Below are 21,573 nucleotides of genomic sequence, written 5' to 3' on the forward strand. Positions count from 1 at the left end.
TATTGGGACCCAGTTGGTGGAACTGTTTGGGAAGGATTGGGAGGTGTGGCCTTGTTGGAGGAAGTGTATTACTGGGATGACTTCAAGGTTTCCAAAGCAGCAGAAACTATTCACAGTTAACTTGTGTTCTCTCTCTCTCTCTCTCTCTCTCTCTCTCTCTCTCTCTCTCTCTCTCTCTCCCTCTCTCTCTTTCCCTCTTTCTCTCTCTCTCCCTTTCTCTCTTTTTTTCTCTCTCTCTCTTTCTCTCTGTCCCCTCCCTCTCTCCCTTGTGGTTGTTGTTTCAAGATGCGAGCTCTCAGCTTCTGCTCCAGCGCCATGCCTGCCTGCTTGCAGTCATTACTTCCCTACATGATGGTCATGGGCTCAGCCTCTGGAACTGTACGCTCCAAATAAACCCTTTCTTCTGTACGCTGCCTCTGATGGTGTCTTATCACAGCAACGGGATAGTGTCTAAGACACCTGGTTAGTATTTGGATGAGAGAAGAAGCAGGCAGGTCAAAGTGGAGTGTCTTCTTCGACCAGTGGCTTGTAACCTTAATAGATGTAACTCTATGCCCAAATAAAGACTGTGTGCTGGACTGTATATGAAGCACACACTGAAAGTGGAGCCGTGAGTCAGCCAATGGCTAAACCACAAAATTCTTCCTAGACAGAAAGAACATCATGCTACAGCTACCTGTTAACGGGGAGATGCAGAGCCTGCGGTGAGCTGGTTGCATGGATACAGCTTTATGTGTGTGAGAACTAGAAGGGAGAATTAGAGAAGACTTGCCTACCTCTACCACCTTGAGCCAGCTGTCTGCGTGGAGGAGCAGAACTACTGGGCTGAGGGCGACAGTGTGATCACAAAGAAGCCCTGACGCGACCTTCCTCTACCCGACCAAAAGGATATTGGCCTCATTTTTAGCCTAGCAGCAGAAGATTCTGGAAACCCCGAAAAGACCTAGCGCAGAGTGGGTGCTTTCTTAACTGTGTTTTGCATGAAAGGAGGGGACTCAAGACTTCACCAATAGGCTTCTGGGACACAGTCTTGGACACTTTGAGCCAGAACTCCAGATTGGCTCCTTTCTAGTTCTGAGCATATTACCTGCAGCCATCTGCACAACCTCCTACGTGTGACAGGCTAGGCAATGTGGCAGGGACACTCATTCAGGTCCCCTGCGCCTCTGCTCTGGAACACCAGCAGCCAGGCTCAGCTTTCTCCTGGCCACTCCTGTGGGAAGCCCAGGCTCTGACTCCCCCAGGACATGTCCCCCTGGGAAACTCAGCTTCTTTTTGGCACTAGCTGGGCTCTGGACGGGTAGCGCGTTGAGGAGTTTGGTTGTCTTACAGCTTTATAATTTCATTTTTTTTTAACTCTAACTGAGCATCTCACACTGCCCTGAAAGCAGCCCTCCTGTCATAGACCCAGGCTAAGGCAAGTCCAATCAGGGCACTGTCCGTTCCCAGAGTCTTTCTCGGACCAGCCACTCCCCTTTGGGATTCTCTGTCTCATAATGCTCATCTTCCAGGGACAGCGGGGACTCCTGTGTGAAGAACTCCTCGTCCCACTCCATGTCCTCTTTGGAGAAGCTGCGAAGGATCTGTCCGGAGCTTCGCAGGCTGCAAGGGAGGGAGAGAAGAAAGTCGAGTGCATAGAGGAGAGGGAGACCCACATTCCCACCACTCCTGCAGACAACATCATGTTGCTTCCCCAGTTCGAGGCCTTGGGGGAAACCTTATGGTGGTACAGGGTAGGGTGTGGCTGGACTTCAGGTGGGCTTTGACCTGATCTTGAAGGAGAAGGTCAAGGGTAAGTGCTGGGCCAAGGTTAAACTATGTCAAGCACATTTCTTATTACCATGGAAGTAAAAAGTTATCAAGGAAACGCTGATTCCACCAGAGTTGAGTGGCTTATGAGAGGACAGCTATGGAGTCTGAATAGGCCCTTGTATCCTGTGACATGGCCCAGTGATTGTCCTGCATGAGGTACGGGGAATGTGGGACTTGGTCATGAAAAATAGTCTTAAAGAGAAAAGGATGTGTCCGGAGAGAGGCCACAGGAGCCAGTGGCAGTGTCCCCACAGGAGCCAGGCCAGCAGGAAGTCCTGCAGAGCAGGTTCAGGTTCGCCACTGTCTTCCAAAGCAACAATGTCTCCCCTGTAACAACGTTGTCTCCTGCCGGGTGCTCTGCTCTGTACAACCCAAATGACAATAGAGATATCCAGAAGGTGTAAGCAGCGGACCAGAGAGAAGGGGACAGAAGGGATGGAAGCAAGGTCAGAGCAGTGAGCTAGGCTGGGGGAGTGCAGCTTGTGAGAAAACATCTTACCACCACCACCACCCCATCCCTGACCTTTGCCCTGTAAAATCAACCACTTCAGCCCTTGGGAATAAGGGACCAATATACTGGAGTCTGGGGCGTTTGAGACTGCTCTGGTTCTGTTCATTCCAAGCACTTACTCCTTTTTGTGGGCTTTGGGCTTAAATTTCAAGGTGTTGAACGCCCCTTCCACAGCCTTGGGCAGGTAAATGGGGTGTCTCTCAAGCCTCCGCTGGGTGCCAGCGACCCTGTGCTCTGTGCTCCTCCGAAACCGACTGTCCGCGGTGGCATGGGCAGCAATGGCCTCGGAATGTCTGCGCGGTGCCCGCAGAATCCAGTTGGAATGCAAGCTGTGCTCCTGTGAGCTGGTAGCCACTGGAAGAGAGAAGCAAGTGACCTGGGCAGATGGCCGCTGTCTGGGGAGCAGAAAGTAAAGGAGAGCATGAACAGGTAGAGAATCCACAGGGAAGGGAAGATGGAGCTCACTATGGGGAGTTTTGAGGGAGGCTGCAGGGGCCAGGGGGCGGAGTCTGACTCAGCAGGAGGCTACAGGGGCGAGGGGGTCGAAGTCTGACTCTGTGGGTGGTTGCAGTGGCCATGGCGCAGAATCTGACTCAGCAGGCTGCAGGGGCCAGGGCAGGCTCCGACTGGGACAGAGCCCAGATCTGTACTCGTTGACTTGGAAAGACGCCCCAGTGTACTGAATATTGTTCAAAGAGATGCTATTTTCGTTAAAAGGAAAATATAAATAAAAATTGAGTGTGTTGAAAGCCCTTTGTGAAAGTCACATGCCCAAGTGTTAACAGTGGATGGTGACTTACAGATGGTAAAGGTTTTTTAGTTTCTTTTTTAAATTAGCTTTTGGTTTTAATTATGTGCATGTGAGTATGGGTGCTCTCGGAGGCCAGAAGACAGTGCTGAATCCTCTGAAGCTAGAGCTATGGAAGCCCAGTGTGGGTGCTGGGGACTGAATTCTGGTCCTCTGTGGGAGCAATGTGAGCTTGTAACTGCTGAGCCATGACTCCTCGCACTTTTAAATCTCTGCTGTGCTGTTTGGTTAATTTGATTTACAGTGAACATAGATTATTGGTGCTATTCTGGGGGGGGGGGTGAGGTGTATCAAAAGACAGCCTTTACGAGTTAGTTGTCTTTGGAGATTTAATTCAGTTTTTCAGGCTCAAACACTTTTGCCGCTGAGCTCTCTCACTGGCTGTCCTGTGGCTTGTTCCTCCCGATTCCAGTACCACCATCTTAGTCATTTTGAATGCACCATTAAGAATGTTAACTGGGGGCTGGGCGTGGTGGCGCACACCTTTAATCCCAGCACTCAGGAGGCAGAGGCAGGTGAATTTCTGAGTTCGAGACCAGCCTGGTCTACAAAGTGAGTTCCAGGACAGCCAGGGCTACACAGAGAAACCCTGTGTCAAAAAAAAAAAAAAAAAAAGAAAGCGAGAGAGAGAGAGAGAGAGAGAGAGAGAGAGAGAGAGAGAGAGAGAGAGAGAGAGAGGAAGGAAGGAAGGAAGGAAGGAAGGAAGAAAGAAAGAAAGAAAGAAAGAAAGAAAGAAAGAAAGAAAGAAAGAAAGAAAGAAAGAAGGAAAATGTTCACTGGGCTGGAGAGATGGCTCAGCAGTTAAGAGCACTGATGGCTCTTGCAGAGGTCCTGAGTTTAATTCCCAGCAACCACATGGTGGCTCACAACCATCTGTAATGGGATTCGATGCCCTCTTTTGGCATGTCTGAAGACACAGTGTACATACATAAAATGCATAAATCTTAAAAAAAAAAAAGGAATGTTCACATTTCAGATTTCTTTTTCTCATCTTGAAAAACAGAAGCGTTTCCCCTGTAAGACATTAGCCGGTCAATAACTTCTCTCTTTAATCATTTCCTCTTGCTCTTCCCCATTGGCGTCTTAGGGAAGTCCCACCATGACAGCTGTAGTAAATGAACCACAGATGTAGGCTGGGCACTGACAGCAAGGGTGACTGAGACAAGGGAGAGGAATCAGGCTGACATGCCAGCAGAGGAGTTCTTTTCGGTCAGGATGGTGTGGTCCCTGGTGCCATCCCAGGAGCCCACTCTCAGCCCTGCTTCCCCTCACCACATTAGGCGCCTCCCCTGCACTTACCATCGAAGTCCACGTCTTCGTTAGGCAGGTCAGCCTCAGCAGCTCTCGGCCGTTTGTCTGTCTCTAGCTCTGCAATGATGGAGTCAAAGAAGGCGATGGCCTCAGCCACATCGCTGCTGAACTGGGAGTATTTCTTTGAGACTGCTTTCTGTGACAGAGGAATTGGGGTGCGGGAGAGAGAGAGAGAGAGAGAGAGAGAGAGAGAGAGAGAGAGAGAGAGAGAGAGAGAGAGAGTTAGCTGGGAGTATCTTGAATATCCTCAGGTACAACAATCCAGACACATTGAAAAAATTAGTATTCCTAAAACTAAATATTCATGGGGTTTTGTATTTGTGAGGTTTCAGAGGAAAATTTGATGGCCAAGATACAGATTTAATTGTGATACTTATCGATGGACAAATGGATTTTTTTAAAGGATGAAATTTTTTGTACCTACAGAGAAGAATGGAATCTTGCCATTTGCTGCAAAATAGATGGAATCAGCATAGTGGTGGCTGTAGTTACAATTTGTTATATGTCTTATAAAGTACCAGAAGAGGGGCTCAAAGACATTCAACAGAATTAGTGGTGGTGCACGCCTTTAATCCCAGCATTTGGGAGGCAGAGGCAGGCGGATTTCTGAGTTCGAGGCCAGCCTGATCTACAGAGTGAGTTCCAGGACAGCCAGGGCTACACAGAGAGACCCTGTCTCGAAAAATAACAAACAAACAAAAAAAAAAGCAAGAAAGTGGAACCACCCATCCATCATCACAACATGATCACTACATACTGCACACTTGTATCAAATCATCACACTCTAATATCATATATCATAAATATGTATAACTATTACATGTCAATTAAAGAAATGTAAAGGCACAGTTGTCTGAGAGTTTTGTGGGAGGAGAATCCATGACTGTTGCCGGATTTCTCATTTCAAAGGGGATCGTGAAAGAGAAGATAATACATTGATTTCCTTCCTGGTCATAATTTGTTGTCAGACACTAGAGAATATAATTCCCCCTTGGTTTGCCTTCACAGCAGCTGTCAAACTGCTTTACAGGGAGAAGGTGACTCGCAAACACTGAGAGGCGCCCACCTCATGGAAGCCAGGGTACTGTGGTGGGATCTACGTTGAACTCCAAGTGACATGAGCAGGATAGACACATGAACTGAGAAAAACACTGTGAAGAATTCCAGAGAAACCGACAGGACACTATTTGTTAATGTGGGCTTGTTGGATGAAATATGGACTCCGGGTTCTGTGAGGCTCCGGGAGTGGTATGTGCACATGCATTAACCATGAACAGAACTAAGTTTACAGAGTAGAATGTGGCGTGGCATCTCTGGGTGCGTGTTGTGGTGGGCATCCTATGACTAGGAAACACTAACACGTAATCTCTTTCTTATTTTCTTTTTCTTTTTTGGAATTTCAACGGGCTTCTTATAGCAAAAACTGCTGAAGCACCACAGTACACACTTAAATACTTTCTCTTCCCAAGTTCAGCTGCCAGCATAGGTACAGCTGTGGCCCCTCTGTCCCACAGCTTCTGTGCGCTGGCCTTGAGAAACACGTGCCTGAAGACTTGCCTCAGAGATGCTTATTTCTGCTTATCTCAGCAGATTCTTTAGCTCCAGCTGACCAGAGCCATGAAATTTTAGTTCAAAATACTGAACAGCCTGAGATTCTTTAATGGAATCTTTCAGACGTCCCTCTGAAACTCCAGGAGCCAGCCCTGCTCTCAGCATTATCCTTCATATTCCCATGACAATTCATCAAGCTCTGAATACTCAATGGCTTTTCTAGCCCAGTGTCCCAAAGTCCTCCCACAATCCTCGTGAAAACCCGGTCAGGTCTCTCACAGCAATTGCCTACTCTCTTGTACTAATATCTGTCATAGTTAGGGTTTCTATTGCTGCAATAAAACACCATGACCAATAGTAAGTTGGAGAAGAAAGGGTTGATTTCATTGCATAACTACAGTCCAGTATCCAGCAATGTCAGGACAGGAACCCAAGGCAAGAATTACAGGCAGGCCCTGAAGCAGAGACCACGGGGGAGTGCTAGTTACTGGCTTGTTCCTCATGGCTTGCTCAGCCTGTTTTGTTATAGACCCCGGGGACCACCAGCCCAAGGGTGCCACTCACAGTGAGCTGGGCATGGCATATCTGTGTCTTTTCTGGTCTGGCCTTTGGACTCATTGGGAAATGGTGTATCTGTGTCTTTTCTGGTCTGGCCTTTGGACTCATTGGGAAGTTTCTATCTTCTTACTGGATTTTTCCATCAGACGCTGTATGCTTTCCATGTTTTCCGCTTGGACATTGAAGTATCAATAATTGCTTAAAAACAATTCCCTTCAGCTGGTCCCAGCATCTGTCTCTCTGCGTCTTTTCTGGTAAGGGCCTTGTTTCTTGATGCTGCTGTCATTTTCCTTTCCTTGGATGATGTGTTGTCAATAGGCACAGAGGGTTTTAATATCTGAAAACTGTCTTTGCCTTGCTAGGTCTTCGGTTTGGCTTTTTGTCAGTCTTGGGCAATCTGCTGATGTTAAAAATCTTTTGTTTCTATGGTTACCATGCACGCAAGAAAAATATGTGTATTTCTCTTGAAACACCATGTTTAAAGTGAAGGCTAATTAGTTCCGAAGAGTGTCTTTCTCTTCAGCACAGGTCCCACTGTGGTGCACTTGACAGAGGATCCTTCATGCTGTGGCTGCCTCTTATCAGAGTTCCACTACTGTTCACTTCTAGATGCTTGCTTGCCTGGTGGTGGGAGGCAGGGGGACAGTCTGCTGGTATGACCAATCCTAACCTTAGGCAGTACACTATGTTTGGGAACACGAGCTTCTCAGGGGCTTTGCCCTCCTGAGCATCTGTAGTCTTGGGCTCAATAGTCCTCATAAACGGCCCTATTTCCCTTTCCAGGAAACTTGTGAGAAAGAAAAACAGTCTAGCCTGGCTTTATGAACTTCCCTCAGCAGCTGGTCCCTCCCATAGGCCTGCATTGCAAGGGATACTGGCTTGGGATCTGCCTGCCTTTTGTGAACATCCACTTATGACAATAGAAAGCTCCCCATATTTGTGGCCCTCTGAGCCCCACTCCCACTGCCCCAGTTCATGCTTTGCTACTGTCATCTGTCAACAGCTTTAGGGGGTTTCCACATGTATGGCTGCCTCACAAGAGCAGGTGCAGCTGTCCTGCTGGGGCAGGAGAGAAAGAAGGGGACATGACAAAGACACGAGCAAGAAAAAGAGCCCTCCTGCCCCAGAGTCAGACGGAGTCCTCTTGCCACATGTTTTCAACACAATGAACATTTGCTACAAAGGCTGAAGACATACAGTTCACATTCTTTTCATGTATGGATACTTCATGTTCAGGTAACAATGTGTCAGGCTTCCGGCCTCAATGCCTTTTCCCAGACATTGCCTGAAATTAACAAAACAAAACAAAACAAAACAAACAAACAAACAAACAAAAAAACAAAAAAAGAACCAACCTATTAACTTTGCATAAATGTGTCCTACTTTCTTGCTTCTTTGGGGACCTTGTCAATTGTAATCTTCTCTTGTGCCCTCAGAAACCCAATGAGCTCATTTAGGCTTCTCAACCACTCACTAAAGAGTTACTTCAAACCCCATCAAAAGCTGATATATGAGTTTTGTGAGAGCCCAAACCTGCACTTCCTTGACTCCGGGAAACCCACACCTCCTCCCTGGTGTATCTTACTTTCTTCTGCGAATTTCTTCTTTACTCAAGCCTGCTGCTTAAGCCCACATGAAAATATCAATAAACTCCAGCTCAGCTTAAGCTGGCCAGTCCTGAAAGTCTTCTCTGCATCAAAGCTAAGATCTGGTTTGGCCTGAGGTCATGGCCTAAAAACTGTAGGCAAACTAGTTAGGCTGTTGGGAATGACAGCAGGGAGCTGTGCCCCCTGCCTCTGCCTCCCCTGCCTGTCCCCAGTAACTACCAAGGCTTACCACCAGCAGCATCTAACTCTCCCCTGGAGTTTTAGCCTGGCTGATTTCCCAGGGACTTCAGCTATTTGGTGCTCAAAGGAAAGTTGTTGTTGTAGAAATGGGTATGGGCAAGGAGCAGTAGCTCCTGCTTGACATCTCAGTGCCTGGGAAGGGGAGGCAGAGGAACGGGACTTTATGGCACCCTACTTAAAATTATAAAATAAAATATTAGAAACATGGCGTGGTGACATAGCTCAATGGTTGAGTTTTTACCTAGAACAAATGAAGTCCAGGGTTTAGTTTATAGTATCATCAAAACATAAGCTTATCAACTAACTGATTAATTCAATTAATTAAAATGGAAATGTTATTCTTTCTAGGTTTCTAGATCCTGAGCATTTCTCAAATTGTTTTATAATTTTTTTCATTTTTATTTTCATCTGTATCTCTTCTACTCTGGATATCTGGGTTCCATATGACATTAGCAAAATAACTTGCTGTATCTTATTGTGCATGATCATTTCAAAGCGTTCCCAACCATTTACCTGGAATGCAACTGAGGGCCCTGTGTCCTGAGCCTTTCCTTGCCCCCAAGGCCTTTTGCAGTAGCTCTTTCTGGTGTGATTGATTATGCTGTTGACTTGATCAGCCACCATCGTAGGCTACAGGTAGTTTTCAGTTTTAAGGGCTGCTCCTTTTTTCACTTTAGTTTAGTGTTTGGAAAACCACAACAATGTTCGTAGTTCCACCAAATTGGAACCATTGCTTAAGAGAGCGGCAGTCTCCATGACAACCTCTTCTTGTATACTATATCCCTTCATTAGTCGTTGTCTGTCTCCCATCATTTCTCTCTGGAAATATGAGCAGACATGTAGACCTCACACAGTGGTGTAAGCATACAATTCTGACATCCAGGAGGCTGAAACAGCAGGTGGTTGGTGAGTTAAAGGCTAGCCTGGGCTACATAATGAACTGTGTTTTATTAAGGAAAAAAAAAGCTGAGGATCCAGCAAGATGAGTCAGCAAGTAAAGGCACTTGCTGCAAAAGCCTAAGAACTCTAAATTTGATCCCCGGAGCCCATATAATCACACTAGGAGAGAACCCCTGACCTCCACACATATGCCGTGATGCAGCCCACACATACAGCATGCTTACACACACATAATAATAATAAGTACTTTTTATTTTATGAGTGTTCTGTCTACATATATATGTATGTGCACCATCTGTGTGCAGTGCCTTTAGAGACCAGAAGAAAGCATTGGATCCCTGGTACTGTAGATAGCTGTGAGTCACTTCACAGGTTCTGGGAATCCAACCTGAGCAGCCAGGGCTCTTAACCACTGAGCCATCTCTCTAGGGTCAGAGGCGTGGCTTGGTGCCTCCTGAGCATGGAGCCCTGATCTTGGATCCCCAGAAGCCACATGAAGCTAGGCAAGAAGACACACATCTGTAATACTAGCTCTTCTATGGTGATCTAGGTGGAGAATCCCTATGATGGTTAGCCTGGTGTACACAGTGGCAAACAGGAGACCCTATCTCAAATACAGTGAAAGTTAAGTACTGATAACCAAGGTTAGCCTCGGGCTATCACATGTGCACAACCCCATTCACACCCATGATCCACACCCATGGCAATTCCCCCTGTCACAAAGACTGGGACAAAGGTTGATGTGATAGGAAAACCTCTTTGGCAAAAGAAAAAGAAATGGTCTGCAGGCTAAGGTGTCTGTTACCAGCATGCTAGGCGAGAGCAAGATCCTGTAAGCATGAGCTCAGAATTCCAGGCAGACCCATTGCTTCCTCTCTACCTTAACTGTGCAGAAAGGCCTGGTGTAATGTAGCCTGCTTTCTGGTGCAGACTGATTCCCCCTGAGGCTCTCTGGTCCCTTTGCCATCTGCCCTTTTCCAGCCACTGGGGAGGAAAATCACCCTCTAAGGAGATCTGTCCCAAAGAACAGCAGACACTCCCTTGCTTTCACAGGTCCCTATGGTTATCATCACCCATGCGCCCATGGCCCTGCTGCCTCATCAAGCAGCAGGCTTGAATTACTTATCCTACGTGGAATCTATTGTGTTGTTCCAAACCAAACCCCATTGCATTTCCCACTTTAGTCTCTGAATCCCTGAAGGCAATTTCCAGTGTTTTCCTACATCTCTTCAATCTGCCATCCTGCCTGGCTTCACCTGTCCTATTGGTACCTGGGCTGTTTCTTTTCTTTTAGACTCTGTCAGTAATTATCCACGGGAAGCCTGAGTCCTGCCAAATGAACTTCCCATGTAAACAGCAAAGAGAGGGGAGGGGAGCCAGATGCTCCCCAGGGCAAGGAAACGCCCCCTCCCCAAGTTCCTTGCCCCTCTTGTTCTTTCACCCCTGTCTGTGCCCTCCCACCCCACCACAACCCTGGCTCATTGGTCAGAGTCAGCTCCTGTGGTCTCTCCTCCTTGAAGTCTTCACACTGGTGGCCACAGACAGAACCAGACGGGCTCTTCCACACTAATGTTCTGCCTGTGTGCACGGAGACACGCGTGTTGCTGCTGCCCAGCATTAAGTCCACACCTCTTCTGTGAGATGCTCTCTACCAACCACATGGGACACCATCTACAACATGTGATTTAGTCAAAGGACTTTAAGGTAAGTTTCCAGGGCTCCAACTACAGCATCTTGCCTTCTGCCATCCTCAGCCAGGAGGCTCAGGACCATGCCCCAAACAATATGTATCTTTGTTCCTTTTCTTCCTTTGTGTTAGACAGGGTCTCTTTATATGCCCCTGGCTGACCTGAAACTCACAGAAATCTACCTGACTCTGTTTCCTGGTGAGATTAAAGATGTGCACCCAAACACCCGACTCCAAAACGCATCTATTCTTTTTTATACTATAGCATTTAAAGAAAGGGGTGTTCATAATTGAATTGGGGTTTTATTTCTAAAGGAACAATGTGAGTTCGTTATAGGAAAAACAACTCAGAGAAAGTATAGTCACAGGGCTTGAACGCAGGCATGCACATATCCACATACAGGTTTTCCACAGGTAAGCATCGGTCAGCTTGCTCGGATTGAATGAAAACTCAGTGAAGTAGAGAGCAGAGCTGAGGAGATCAACACAAGGAGATAAAAAAAAAGGGAAAAGAACCCTAGGACAGCTCATTGTCACCATTGTCTACTATGGCTCAACACCACGAGAGGGAAAGCATAACTGTGAACTCAGCAATGGCTGGCCTCAGGTGTATCTGAGGTTAATATCAGATCCCACAGGGGGAAGGCTCCGTTCCAGTCGCTCCTTTCATATCTGCCCACCTGCCACAGGCCATCATCATTCTATCTGTGCTTCTGACTGTGATTGAGAATTCCTGGAAGGAAGCTGTGTCTGCAGCGAGTGGTTGATCACAGCTGAAGTGCTGTGCAGAGGTTGGAATGATGCAGGCCCAGATAATCACCTTATCGTGCACTAGTTAGTCCCCGACACGTCTACCTCTGTGTCAGTACTAACATCCCAGGAAGGATAGATATTGTGGAATCTATTAACTTAGTAGACCCACCAGCTCCCACCAACCTAAAATCTGGAACGTCATCAGACAGCGTCTGAGACCTGTAAGGGAAAGTCCTCCATCTTGTGTGATTGATTCTCTGGCACACCCACCCATGAGTTTTTAAGTTGTCTTGATTTATGACTTCCTTTGTTCTGTTGCTACATAACTCCACAAAACTGCTTCTACATGAGATCATTACATTTGGAAAGATCCAAATGTGTGTTCGTGGGTCATGGGAACTTCAAAATATGCGCTGGACTAAACCTTATCTTTTATTCCTTTGAGATGAGACTTGTTTCTCTCAACATGACTGAACAGGTATAAGCCAGGGTTCCCATACCTCCTCCTGGGTTCAGTTAGCTTGCATAGTGGCTCCCAGGACTCTGCTGTTATTATGAAGGGTGTTATAAAGCAAACCCATAAACAAAGGTAGAGGGATGGGTGTGGTGTGCTGTTCAGAAAAAGCAGTTTCCATGTCCCCTAGTGGGCGCTATAGTCCAGATCCTCCAAGTGTTCTGGTAGGAAGACTCCTGAACCTCAGCTTGGGGAGTTTATATGGGGAGTCTATTACACAGATAATGAATTGATCACTGGTAACCAGGCCAACCTTTCCCCATGGCTGCTGGTCTGACTCTCTCACCTTCCCTTGGTCTTTTCTGCCTTCAGTCCCTCCTAAGGCACTATGATGGCGGATCCTGAGGATTAGATGGTAAATGCCAAGAAGCAGAGATAAAGACAAATACCCATTTCGAAGTATCATTTAATCAGAGAAGACGCTAGAAGCTAATACCATCTATCCCTGACCCACAAGTCCCACGATTCTAGAAATCTCTGTAACGTCAGCACTTGGGAAGGTGAAGTGGGATTGTCATGAGACCCTGACTCAGAAAACCAGAACATAAATAATAAATAGTCATAGAGAGCACAGAATAAGATGTACCCATTTTAATTTCTAATAGTAATTTAAAGTGAATTTTACATTTTTTGCCTTTAAAATTTTTGCTTATAAAACTTGTTAATGAGATACAGTTAAGACACACACTTTTAGGTACTAATATAAAGCTAAAACCTAACTCTCTGTATCCTAACAAAGCACGTAATGAATGCCACGCTGGTTTACGTAAGCCTTCTAAGATGCATTGCTTAGGAGAGTGCTTTAGCTACTTTCTTCTTGCAGTGATAAGACACAATGACAGTTGGAAGAAAGAGTTTCTTGGAGGCTTGCTTACAGTTTCGGAGGCTTAGCATACATGCTCACCACGGCAGGGAGCACGGCAACAGGCAGGTGTGGTGCTATAGTAGTAGCCACCGAGAGCTTACGTTCTCATCCACAGGTAGTGGGCAGAGTGAGAGAATTAACTGAGCCCTTTTTGAACTTCAAAGCCCACTCCAACAGTGACACACCTCCTCCCACAAGGTCACATCTCCTAATCTTTCCCAAACAGTTACACCAAATGGGGATGAGGCACTGCAATATATAAGCCTAACGGGACCATTTTCGTTCCAACCAGCTCAGAGTACTTGCCCAAGCTAGTTTCTTCCAAACTAGAGTTGTTGGTAGAACTAACCTTTCCCAAGGTGGTTCCTAATTGCATCATTAACTAACCTTTAAGCAAGGATGGCTAGGTAAGCCCTAACACTGGGCTGTTTAACAATTAAATCAAAGACATTAGCCATTGGGTGGTATATCTATAAGCAAGTATGCAATTTTCAAACTTTTCTTTTTACTTTTGCTTTTTTAATGTTTGTATTATTTTTATTTCATGTGTACATGCACATGTATGTGTGAGCGAATATCATCTATATATCCACAGAGGCCAGAGAAGTTATTGGAGTCCTTTGAGCTGGAGTTACAGGTAGCACAGTAAACTAGCCAGTGTGGGTACTGGGAAGTTTGTCTGGGTCCTCTGGAAGGGCAGCAAATATCCTTCACTCCTAAGCCATCTCTCCAGAACAACAAACTAGTTTTAAGTATTTGCTTTATACGACTGTGTTTATATTCATCCTACACACCCTTGTGGCTGTTGCTTATCAATAGCCTGCAGAAGCAGTTTCTTTTTTTTTTAATTAGATATTTTCTTTATATACATTTCAAATGCTATACTGAAAGTTCCCTATACCCTCCCCCTGCCCTGATTCCCGACCCAACCAATCCCAATTCTTGGCCCTGGCATTCCCCTGTACTGGGGCATATAAAGTTTGCAATACCAAGGGGCCTCCCTTCCCAGTGATGGCTGACTAGGCAATGCAGAAGCAGTTTCTAAACGAAGGGTCACAAACAGATTTTTCCCCTGAGATACTAGGATACCACCCACATTACAGACAGCAAGATTCAAGAATGGACTCCGAGTGGGCTTGGCCTAACAGCCATCCCTTTTATATCTCTTAGTTGCTTAAAATTTATCCATAAAGGGTGTTACTGGCACTAACTCCATGGCATCTGTTACTTGTCCCTCAGGATATGGGACCATATCAGCCCATCAGGACAGATCTTGTCCCAGTAAGAAAGGGAAGTTGATATCAAACCAGATGGCTAATCATCAATGCCTTCAAAGAAAATTGCTCAGAAGTGAGAAGGGGAATTATCAGGCTGTGACTGAGGTCGCCATGGGCAGGGAACACTTACTTGCCTTTCATTAAGAGACTGAAGTGGAAGGGTCTTGAATTTGGGGTCCACCTGAGCTTCACAGGAAGACCCTGTCTCAAAAGCAGCAACAAAGATGGAATCACTTGTGCGAGCCCTTCCAACAATGGCTGAGACGTTACAGAGATATGGCTCTGAGCCATGGTCACCTGGCACTGACTGTGTGCTCTGAACTTAGCCCCTCCAATACCGCTTGTGATATTTGTTTCAGGAATAAAAGTATCCCAGAGATTTTTCACGAGGCCAGCATATCACCCCAAATCCTGCAAAACTGAGGTCTGAAAACAAAGAAGAGAACTGTTCTGATGGCAGAGGAGACATTTTAGAAAGATTTGTGCTGTCAGACTGATGGAATGACGGCTTCCCAAGAATTAAACATTTCAAGGATAAGGACACACAACGGTCAACAAAGCATTTGCCACACAGGCAGGAGGACTTGATTTCAACACCCAGCACCCACATTAAAAAGTCCCTGGCATTTGCTGGCCGGCCAATCCAGCCCAATCAGTGAGCCTCAGATTTCAGAGAGAGAAAGAGATGTTGTCCCCAAATCCAAGGTAGATGGCTCATGAGCTATAATATATGAAGCTGATCTCTGACTTCCATGCATACATGTGCATTCACACACACACACACACACACACACACACACACACACACATACACATACACACACACACAGACACACACACACACACAGAGAGAGAGAGAGAGAGAGAGAGAGAGAGTTAAAATTCCCCTGGAATCTCATATTTGCAGCAGGGGAAGGCCAAAGCCCTGCTTCCAGAGAATGGCTTTGCCTCCAAGAAAGAGATGTCACATGGGGCTAACAATGAACTAGGCCACCCCGTGAGACAGACCAGAGACAAGCCAGCGATGGGTCGGTGATGAATGTGTCTTAGTTAGGGTTTTACTGCTGTGAACAGACACCATGACCAAGGCAACTCTTATAAGGACAACATTTAATTGGGGCTGGCTTATAGGTTCAGAGATTCAGTCCATTATCATCAATGAAGGAACATGGCAGCATCCAGGCAGGCATGGTGCAGAAGTTGCTGAGAGCTCTACATCTTCATCTGAAGGCTGCTAGCAGAATATTGACTTCCAGGTAGCTAGGAGTAGGGTCTTAAAGCCCACTCCCACAGTGACACACCCACTCCAACAGGGCCACGCCTCCTAATAGTGCCACTCCCTGGACCAAGCATATTCAAGTCATCACAGAGTGGGAATACACCTTGACCAGGACTGCTTCCCTATATATCCTTCTTGTCCTGTATGTAACTAAAGTAAACTCACATCAGTGCTGCAACGATGGATAGCTTTTCTTCCTCTTCTCACGCAGCGGCTGCGTCCAGTACGTCCCCTCTCCCACCACTAGTCCACTGGGTCACTGTTCACTGTTCACTCATCCGTGTCTCTTTAGTTGGTGTATTGGGACAGACTGCTGAGTCCAGCTCAGTATGTCTTCCAGAGCCGAGGCTTTGACACTAAGGGGATGACAGAACTCCTTTCTTTCTTCCTCTTCCTGTTGTGGTCACATTGAATAAATCTCCTTTCCCTGCCCTTCACCACTACTTAGCTGGAATTTGCTGGACTCGAGCTTTAACCCTAAAACTTTTAGTTGCACTTTTTCTAAATAAGATTGCCTTCTGTGGCGCTGGGCACTAGATCTTCAATGTGTGAGTTTTGAGAGACGACATACAGTTCAATCTATAACAGAGAGCAGGGAAAAGAAGAGTCAGGGCCTAAATTCTGACTCTTGGCAGGATTGGGGCCTTTCAGGAGGGAGGAGGCCTCTTGATAGCCACATTGCAGGTCCTGGAGTCTGACTGTGTCCTCTTTCTACCAAGCCCAGCATAAGGCTTTCTGTAGGCAGAAGGTAAAGGAAGCTGGTCTGTGGCTGCCGGCTGGAAGTGCCTGGCATTTCTGAGGTAATAAACACTGGTGCGGCAGGAGGGACTGGGTGCCAGCACCTGTTGGGTGGCACTACTCCTCACCGGGCATGACGTCACAGCCATAACTTTGCCACTAAATCAGGCCCCAAGAAGTCAGAAGATTGAGGATCAAACTTCAGTCTGTTCACCTTCAGCTCCCTTTCAATATTCTGGCCTCTTTGTGTAAGTGGCCCTAAAACAGTAGCCCAAAGAACAAAACCTACCCAGAGAAATAGGCTTAAACCTTGGCACTGGGATGGAGAAGGAGGGGGAGGAGGAGGGGGGAGGAAGGAGAGAAGGAGGAGGGTGAGGGAGAGGATAAGGATGGGGAGGGGAGGAGAAGAGGAGGGGGAGGAAGAAAAGGAGGGGGAGGAAGAGGAGGAAGGAGAGGAGAAGGGGGATCTTGCCTCCTGGAAGAGGTTTCACATCATTCAGACAGCCTCTCTCATAGCTACATCAGCATACACTTTTCTATCAGGCTTCAGTTTCATCTTTTCTATAAAATTGTAGCATTGCTCCAGGAAAGGGAAGAGAATCCAAGAATTTTCTACCTCCAGTTCTGGCCAAACTGTAAATAAATCCATTTTCCTCTACCGGTCTCTGTTCCCAAATTCCTTTTTAAATGTGGGGAAAGTACAGAGTAGTTTATGAGCAGAGAGGTGCCAGATAACCTGGGGAGGGCACGCATGGTAGGGGGCCATGTGTACTGCAGCTCTCCGCTGGGCTAGAGCTCTTGCATATCCACCCCCCATCCTTAGCACCATAAGGAGCCAGCTGTGTCTTAACAGGGAGGGCCCCATCGGAGCGAAATGCAGCACTGTCCTAGGTAAGCAGCTAAGCGAGGCCCAGAATCCCCAGAGAGTCAATCTGGAAGGAAGCCCAGGGCCTGCAGCCCCCTTTGTCTCCAGTGCCTGTTCCAAGGGGAGAAACTGGCTCAAACCCCATAGCCAACTGGCACGGACCTCAGCATCCTGACCCCAGACTGGGAGGCCCTCCCCATATGGGATTCAACACCCACACACTTTTACAGTTAAAATGATCCTTTAACCCACTTCCATGTGGTAATAAATGCAAACAGTTGAAACCTGTTGAGTAAAGCCAAGTCCTAGAGATTTGATGACAGTCCAATCAGCCATTCAACATTAATAGGCCTTGTCGAGCTTGCAGGATACTCTGGGGAGAGAATGGGGTCTTCTCTGAACACCTGGTCTAGCCATCAGGAGAACGGTTGTTAGAACTATGTAACAGACAACTCTCAAACCACAGGTGCTATTAATAAGCAACACAGCAGAAAGTGGTGGCACAGGGACAGGGTAGCATGGTGGCACAGGCTTACAGCCCCAGCACTCAGGGGGCCCAGGTGAGAAGAGTGTAAGTTGAGGGCCATCCTCAGCTACATAGAGACCCAGTCTTAGAGATAAAATAAAATGAAATATGCTAAGGACATAAATAAAGAAGCAACTGACCCAGCAGATACGGATCAGTTTCTGAACCTCAGTTTCCCCTTTTGAGACATAGAAGATCTGGCATATCTGAATGCTAGGAAAGAAAAAAGAAAGGCAGTGTTTGCAAAACCCTGCAGTAAGCAGCATCCGGGAGGCAAACGCACAAGGCTTCTTTCATGACGTCACACTCGTGTCTGGCTGGAGGCCTTTCAGATGTAATGACAGCAATTGTTTTAAGAAGAGCAATCGTTTCTTGGGGAGATTGGTCGTTGTTCCCCAAAAGCTACCGCTATCAAATCAGGCACTAAGTGATACGTTAAGACGCAGGTGCAGAACCTCCCAGTGCAGAAGCCCTTTTCCTTCTTCCTACTCTGGATCCGGTCCTCGATCTCCTAGGCACTGAAAAGCAGCTCCCCACAAACCCAGGAGCCCTGAAAGTCTGAGGACTCAGTGGTGCCCTCTCCAGAGCAGGGACTTGCAGCAAGTGTCCCAAGGCCCTGGGAAGAACCACGGAGCTTACAGCCAGTCGGCTCCAAACTTACCTTGCCTTTTCCTGGGGTCTTTTGCGTTGTTCCCTTGGAGGACTTGGAAGAGGTAGAGCCAGCGCCCTGTGTGCGCCGGGGCCTCAGGTCACCCAGGCTGCTGAGATACTTCTTGCGCAGAGCCAGCAGCTCCTGAAGGTACTGCAGGCAGTCCTGGGTGCGTGAGTACATCCAGGCGCGGTCCTCCTGCTGCAGATAGTGCAGGCTGGTGTCCATGCTGTGGATGCTTCTGTACTTCTTTAAGGACTCGCTGGGCCTCTCGAAGTGGTCTGTAACCACGTACATGGAGGTACTGCGAATCAGCCTGACAGTAGGGCTGGCTCCAGTGTAGTAGGGGCCTTCGGCTGCCGCCTTCCTCTGTGGGCCGTGGTGGAGGATGGAGTGGATCTTTCTGAACATGGTGCTCAGTTTCCCACCGTGGGAACCGTCAGCCGCCAGCACCAGCGTCACTTGATCCAGCGGCAGGCAGGGGAGCCCATACGCAGGCCCTGCGCCATCGGCCTCCCAGGAGACTCAGCTCTCACAACCCCAGTGAGGAAGAGCTGTCAGGCAAGCGACCTGCACCTCTCTCATGGAGGGACCCTTACAGGGAACAGCTAAAATAACATGCAGAGGCCCACTACAGGAGACAGTGCCCAGGCAGGCCTTTCTAAACAGTTGCAAATAGGTCCTATACTTTTCCATGGAAAGGTTTAGTTGGAGGGGAAGGGGCACGATGCTGTACCTGCTCAACCATTATATTTCCTTTGCGTTTTCCATTCCCAAGAGTGGTCTCATCCCATTTGGCTTGCCTTCACGAAGTTTTAAGAAGTCAGCCTAAGTTGAGCTAGCCTTGGTGCTGAATTGTGTAGCTCCGAAATAAAATCTCACTCTGCTGTAATACCCTCAAACAAAACCCGGGTGTTGCTCTGGGTGAGATCCAGCTACCCTCATAGGCCAGGGTGGACACAACCAGGGCCTTTGGCAGGCGCTGGCAGATGCCCTGATAAACCAGGCTCTGAGCAGGCATCCATCCGAGCGTCCTGGAGGAGGCTGGCCCTGCGGTAAGAGGACCTCAAGGTGGTCACCTGATAGCAGGCCTTTGAGGGCTGAAGGATTCAGGTATCTGGATCACTACTTTTAGCACAAATGCGTCAGCGAGAGGATGAGCGATTGCAATGCGTCAGCGAGAGGATGAGCGATCGCACGCACTGGGAGAGACTCACTCCTCAGAATAGCACAAATCAAGCAAATTACTTTTCTGAAGCACCAAGTTCTTAGCACCCCCGAGACCTTCCCCCCAAGTTTTCCATTCAGAACTTCACTGCCACGCTCCTTTCTTGCTACAGTTTATGTTCATCCAGGCTTGGATCTAGGAGGAATCCTGGATTCTGAAATGCAGGTATTTTGGGGGCTAGGTCCAGGCTGGGATAGTAGAGGACACGTGAGTCACGAGTGTGTGTAAGGTGTTGTTCCATGCACCACACCTTCCTTTTGCAGTTTTCTGGATTTGCCCTATTTCACTTTTGAGACAGAAAACATTTGTAACTTTATCAGATACAAAGAAAAACAAACCAGATACAAACCCCACATTCCTCTCAAAAAAAAAAAAATCACCAAAACACAGCATCTCTCCTTCCCTCTCCCTGTCTCTGCCTTCACTGGGGCACAGTGTGGAGGAGCCCATACAGGGCAAGTCCAGTGGCTTCTCTTCTCAGAAGTGCCCATGACTGAGAAGCTCAGCCTTCCTCAGCGGACTGTGCCACTGGCTTGTGGCCGTGTTTATGCTGCCTGCACCAAGAAAACTCATGGAGAGATTTTAAGAACAGTATTTTCTTTCCAGACTGTTACCGGTTGCTTTACCTCTTGCTCACAAAAGGCATAAAATGACATGCTCCTTCTCTCCAATGGATTCTTCTTAAGAGCCAGGTTTAGGAGGAACAGCTGCCTCTTGCACTAGAGCCTGCTGACCTGAGTTCACTAAGATTAACTCCCACATATCTGACGCCACATGTATCTCATGGCATGCACACTTATACACACACACACATAGACACACATGTACACACACATGCACTCGTGCACATACAGGCATGTTTAAGCATGCTCATGAACACACACAGACACACAGACACACACACAGAGACATATTCAAGCATGCTCATGCACACACATAGAAACAAACGCAATGACACATTCAATAATGCTTGTGCATATACATAAGCATACACAGAGAGACACATAAGCACATACAATAGATATAAAAAGATACAGAGACTAAGATATATTCAAACATGCATGCATACACACATTTAAATAAATGTAATAACCATTTTATTTTATTTTATTTTATTTTATTTTATTTTATTTTATTTTTGTTTGTTTGGTTTTTTTTGAGACAGGGTTTCTCTGTATAGCTCTGACTGTCTTGGAACTCACTCTGTAGACCAGGCTGGCCTCAGACTCAGAGACGGACCGGCTTCTACCTCCCAAGTACTGGGATCAAAGATGTGTGCCACCACTCCCGGGCTAAAGGAGTGTATACTTTTGATGACACAGATTCAATATGCCAAGCGCTGTGGGGTGAGCAGATAAAGAACTTTTGCAGAGGAGGGATTTAAAACTCCACAAGCTTAAATAATTATCCCAGGCTGGTGACCATTCAAGCCATGATCTGAATGTCTGCATTCTTTCCCGCCCTGCTGCTTGGCCCACTAGGTTGTCAGCTGCGCAAGATGAGGCTCAGTGGGAGCCGGCAGACCTGAGTCACCCCGTTCTGTTCATGCTACCTACGGGCTCCCTTGGCCTCGCTGTTGAGATCTGCTGCTGGTGCAGTGGGGATTCCACTTTGCACACTGTCAAATGTATTATTCTAAAGCCAGGCAAAGCTTATTACACACACTAACTTTAGGCAGGTTCTCTGCTCAAGTCTCAAGGCTTGGACAGCTCCGCAAACAGCACGTCTGTTGGAGCGCAGAGCCCAGCCCAGCTGGAATGCAGCAGCTTGGTTTGGGAGGACAGAGCTGATGAATTTTTCCTTCTTAGGAGGTACCTGTCCAGAGCTCTTCACGATTCAAGAGAAGATGGAACCTGGAGGACCAGACTTGAGGTTTGAAGGCATTTGTGTAGTT

At 47.2% G+C, this 21,573-nt stretch overlaps 1 protein-coding gene across 1 annotated transcript; it reads right to left on the reverse strand.

The window, feature by feature from the left end:
* Positions 1-194: 194 nt before the first annotated feature.
* On the reverse strand, positions 195-18,862 carry Gm4131 (predicted gene 4131). The gene is made up of 4 exons (XM_030248250.1): positions 18,464-18,862; positions 4,431-4,578; positions 2,443-2,677; positions 195-1,602 (listed from the first exon to the last, which is right to left on the reverse strand). The coding sequence occupies exons 1-4, from the start codon at positions 18,860-18,862 to the stop codon at positions 1,428-1,430; spliced, it is 957 nt and encodes a 318-aa protein (XP_030104110.1). The 3' UTR covers positions 195-1,427.
* Between the last annotated feature and the right edge of the window lie 2,711 nt (positions 18,863-21,573).

This window comes from Mus musculus, chromosome 14 (assembly GCF_000001635.26).
Source record: "Mus musculus strain C57BL/6J chromosome 14, GRCm38.p6 C57BL/6J".
In the NCBI taxonomy this organism is placed as follows: domain Eukaryota; kingdom Metazoa; phylum Chordata; class Mammalia; order Rodentia; family Muridae; genus Mus; species Mus musculus.

Coding starts and splice junctions, on each gene's coding strand:
- Gm4131 (XM_030248250.1), bottom strand. CDS start 18,862: ATGTTCAGAAAGATCCACTCCATCCTCCACCACGGCCCACAGAGGAAG. Junction 2,678..4,430: donor CGAAGACGTGGACTTCGATG/GTAAGTGCAGGG, acceptor TCTCTCTTCCAG/TGGCTACCAGCTCACAGGAG. Junction 1,603..2,442: donor CCCAAAGCCCACAAAAAGGA/GTAAGTGCTTGG, acceptor CCTCCCTTGCAG/CCTGCGAAGCTCCGGACAGA.